The sequence below is a fragment of the Austrofundulus limnaeus genome, unplaced genomic scaffold (genome assembly GCF_001266775.1).
Source record: "Austrofundulus limnaeus strain Quisiro unplaced genomic scaffold, Austrofundulus_limnaeus-1.0 Scaffold38, whole genome shotgun sequence".
In the NCBI taxonomy this organism is placed as follows: Eukaryota; Metazoa; Chordata; class Actinopteri; order Cyprinodontiformes; family Rivulidae; genus Austrofundulus; species Austrofundulus limnaeus.
The window spans coordinates 826471-831362 of record NW_013952440.1 but is presented as its reverse complement, the minus strand read 5'-3'; the positions used below and the strand labels follow the sequence as shown (position 1 = coordinate 831362).

The 4892-nt window shown below is 40.3% G+C and overlaps 1 protein-coding gene across 1 annotated transcript in view; it reads left to right on the top strand.

The window, feature by feature from the left end:
- The window catches only part of llgl1 (LLGL scribble cell polarity complex component 1), a gene marked incomplete in the record, with an annotated part of 56694 nt that overhangs the window by 26451 nt on the left and 25351 nt on the right, over positions 1–4892 (top strand). Inside the window, 3 exon segments of the mRNA XM_014006905.1 lie at positions 1891–2053; positions 2216–2351; positions 2976–3030. Of these exon segments, the coding sequence (XP_013862359.1) occupies positions 1891–2053; positions 2216–2351; positions 2976–3030 (354 nt within the window).

The following is a 4892-nucleotide window of genomic DNA, read 5'->3' as shown; positions in this document are numbered from 1 at the left end:
TGAATTTTCTGTATCGTTGCACCCCTAGTAAATATATATTTTTAACTTGTCCATGGAGCATCTCAGTCTGTCTTCTATYAAACTCTAAACACTCCAGTTTCATGTCCAGCTGTGCAGGTCACACACACAAACACACACCTGCAGATTTCTTTGAGTCAGTCAGCAGGCAGTCCTGGTTCAAAGGTTCTTGCTTATAGAATGTAGCCAAGTGTGACTGTTTATTTTCATTTTATTTTTTTCAGGAAAAAAAAAGGCATCAACTAATGGTTGCACGTTGTTTGAATAAATAGAAGATAATTTTATCGCTGTTGCTGGATGATCTAAAATAGGGTCCTGTTTTGTTTTTAATGGCTATTTAAAAAAAAAAAAGCCAGATGTTCTGGTGGTGGAAACGGAAAGCACTGGTGCTACTTTAGCTCTGGCGCCAGTTTATCACTGTGACGTTTTAGGAGGAAAAATCTCCTTYAGACGTATCTGATGTCAATTATTTAAAAAGTTAACTGTCTTTTAATAGTTGAAGTTTTAAATGCATAAATCAACATGGCTTGATTTTGTTACCTGGTAGTGGCCTTTCACAGATGATCAATGAACTCCCACACAGTCCATAGGAAGAAAATGAACTGGTKTGGTGAACTAGAATAAAATGGAATGAAACCATGTCAGGAGAAACACGAGACCTTCTCATGATGAAGGTGTAGACCTCATTTAAACTAGCCTGTTTCTCCTTTGGGTTGTAGCCATCTCTCATTAAGGAGGCTTTCTCTGGAAGTGAACAGGACTGAGGCTTAATGAAGGCCCTGATAAGGTGTGTGTGTGTGCGCGTGCGTGTGTAAGTGAGGGGAGATTTCAGACAGTGAAGCTTTGTACCAGCTGCCAAAATGCAGCGTTCCGGTTCGGAAAGTGCTTCAGCTGAATATCCATCGTGCAGAGAACAGAAATGCACACGCACACGGCCCATCACCAGGACTCTACAACAGAATGCTGGATTCCCTAAAAATACTCAGGAACAGACAGACAGAGACAATAGGCTGCTTTGTTAGGAATGTTTCTGCCTCTTTGCTTCCGCAGAGGATCTTCCTCAGTGAACTCCACCACAGTTTTGTTGCTTTAGTGTGTGATGATGCTGAAAAGTCCAGAAGCTTGCAGGCTTTGCCATCCTCCTCTTCTGTCCTTTTTCGATGCTCCTACCTTTTTTTTCCCCTTTGGCTCAGGGAATCCTCTGACATCTCCAGGGTGTGTCCTGTGCTGCATTCCTCTGCTGCCTCAGAAGAATGTTTAGTCCACAAAAACTCCAGAAATTTGGCTCCCATGTTATGTTGACTTGTTATTTTTGGGAAAAGCAACCTATGTTTTATCTCTTATGGATGGTTTGTTCTGTGTGCTGATAACTTTGTAGATGTTTAACCTTTTCCTTTGGGAGTTTCTCTTGAAAGTGATGCAAGAACATGAAGCTCCTCTGTTCTGATTAACTTCTAAATATTTCTTTCACATCTATAATTTCTGTTGTGCTGTGTTCTCTCCAAAGCTAAACCATAATTAGGAACTTTAATTCACTGATTATCATCATTATTATCATTATGAAGCTTAAAGATATATATTTTTATTTAACTTTAAAAAAATTCTATCAAATTTTATTAGCAGCTGTCCAACAAATCATCAAAAATATGGAATATTGGTGTTTTGATCTCTTTATCTTGTCTTACTTTGTCACTAAATAAGTTATTTATTCAAACAGAGAAATTGAGTTAATGAGTTGCTGAGTATTTTCCTCAAAATAGATTTTGATTTTACAGTTGGACACTAGAAAACCATTAAAAAAAATCTAACTTTTTGTTGTATAAATGTTTTATGGGGAAAAGCTAGAGATGTGCATGATTTATTTTTCTGCAGGCTGCCTGATGACTACAGATGTGGAAAATCATTAGGACCAGTGGAATCTCTCCAGGAACATCCTCAGCAGCCAGGGAAGATTCTGATTGGCTACAGCCGAGGACTGGTGGTCCTGTGGGATTTAGGCACCCGCTATGTGGACCAGATGTTTCTCGGCAAGCAGGTACTTGGATCACAGAAGGTTAAAGTTGGGGTGTATTTGATGTTAATGTCTTGGAGGGTGAATATGATTTAGGATATTACCTTTAAATTGTAATTGTGACATGGTTTTGTGTGTGTGTGTGTGTGTGTGTGTGTGTGTGTGTATGTGTGTGTCTCCCTGCAGCAGCTGGAGAGTCTGGTCTGGGAACGCTCTGGAAACTTATTTGTCAGTTCCCATAATGATGGTGGTTACTCAGTGTGGGCGGTTAGCAGCGACATCACCTGCAGTCAGCAGCCGGTGTCCTCCACCATCCCTTACGGTGAGAAACCACCTCACAGACACACTCATCACGTTCTCGTTGTTTGCTTGATAGATCTGAATAACATACAGTCCTTGTTCACAAAGATCAGCATCAGCTAACTGAGAGCAGAATAATCAGTCATGACTTTTTTTTAGATGAATGCTGAAATAATCCAAACAATCTGGAGTACATGGCTAAAAATGACAGAATTAAACTCTTATTAAAATATATTATTTAACTCTATGTTCAGACTAAAAAACAACTTTAATCAGACCAAACCTATAATGCTATGTTCACACCGAACACATTTTCAGCATCAAAAATGCGTCCCAACGCTAGTTGGATGGTTGTKCACTTTGAGGTCAGATGCTCATCATTTGCTCTAGACGTGTCGGGAAGTGCCTCTTGGTCGTTTTCCTCAGCTGGTCTTTGTACAATGRTGGATGAAATGAAGTGGCTTTGCTTTATTTACTGAAAGCAAGAGCACCAGATGTGCTGTACAGCTTATCGACACCCCTAGACATGCCTCCACCAAAGACTTTGCATGTAGACCTGACTCTCCTGGTGCTCAAAACACATTCAGTCTGAACCTAGCATAACTCTTTTTTTTAAAGCTAATGTCAGTTTATTTTTTTGTTCCAGGTCCRTTTCCTTGTAAAGCCATCAACAAGATCTTGTGGAGGACTTCACAGTCCGGGTGAGAGACTCCTACAGTCAGACTGACCAGGTTGTGCTCACACACTGTAAGACTTGGTTAGAGGGACAGGTTTTGCAATCTTACATCCATTCAACAAGTTTTTATGATCTTGCTTTGTGACAGAGGCACTAAGCAAGAGCAGAATGTGTAGGAAAATTTCCAGGCTAACAAGATTATTATCTAAGGTCTTACCAAGTGCAGTTGCTTTACTGCACTGGCAAATTATTTCATTTAAGATTAAGATTTTATTTTTTTATTTTTAGATTACGATGGTTTTGCTAAACACTGAGTTTGAACAAGAACTCTGCACATTTTTCAAGCAGGATCAGAAAATGCAACTGAAGGNTGTTAGGTTGATAAATCATGCATCTTCGTCTGTGTGAGGCCCAACCAGAGACACTATCTGTGTCAAAGAAACTGGAAGCTGCAAACAGGAAATACATTTTCTGTTGTAAATTTTTAAGCTGAGGTCATGGTAACAAAGGAAGCAGAACATTTTCTTTTTCTGTGCCGTTAAACTTAGTACGAACTGCCGATAAATACCGCTGGAGCTTTCAGAGTCCTTACTTGCTTTCGCTCCTGATTGTTTGTTTGTTTGTTTGTTTGTTTGTTTGTTTGTTTGTGCAGAGCTGGCCAATCTGTGGAGGGAAAAACCTGGCACCACCACCCAAACAGCAAGAACTGCTATTGACAGGGTTTGTGCACACACTCCCACACAATGCAGATGTTTTTAAAATGTATTTATTTATTTATTTATTTTTATTTCAATTCGGTTAGGCAATAAAAATTTCAAATCACAAAATAAACCTCTTACAGGGAACCCCGGCTAGTTGTAACATTAGACATTATTTGATAAACGTTTACTTCAACTATAAAACAAAGAGTGTAAAAATATTGCGGGATGTTTTAGTTTTTATAAATTAAAAAATATATATTGTCACACCGACAGTAATGTTTTATTTCCAGCTGCAAAGCATACTGGGTAAACAATGACGTGCGAGGCTGCGAGCTCTTGAAAGTCAGTCTTGGACTATCTGATTATCAGCCTTTTTAAATTAAACCAGAGTGTTTTTACAGACAGGAGAATGCAGAAACGACTCAGCCTGAAACTAAAAATGATGGAGGACAACAGCTGCTTCATGGAAGGCTAACCTTAGCTTAGCCTGTTAGCTTTTGCATTAGCATCCTAATCAGATGCCCAATCCACCTCAGCAGACTCCTTTTGATGCAGAGGAGCAGGGACTCTGCTCTGAGCTCGCTAATGAGGAACTCAACTCTTTGTTCACTACAACTGACCGAAGCAACACCCTCATTACTGAGAATGAAGCCCCAATCCAAAAGTCAATCTTTCGCTCCATCCTAACATCACTCGTGAACAAGACGCCCAGACGCTTAAAATTGAAAAGATCATCAGTGTTCCTATGATGATGAAAATAATTCTGCAGTAATTGAAAAATATTGTTAACTTTTCGTTATTAGGTTTCCTCATTTAGACACATAGAGCTGCAGAGTCATGATTGTGTTTTATGTTGACAGGTTTTTGTTTAAATCTCAACATTTACAGGCACGAAGACGGCACTGTACGTTTCTGGGACGCGTCAGGTGTCGCTCTCACTCCTCTGTACATACTCAGCACAGCCAATGTCTTCCACACCGACTGCGACCCCTGCGATGACCCCCACGACCCGAGCGACAACCCCGACCTAGAGCAGGAGGAGGAGTGGCCTCCGTTCAGGAAGGTGAGACGCGAGGAGGGCCTTTTCAAGTTGAAGTCAGATGTTTCACTGACTGTGGGAGTCAACTCAGCTGCTCTGTTACACACACACACACACACACACACACACACACACACACACACACAC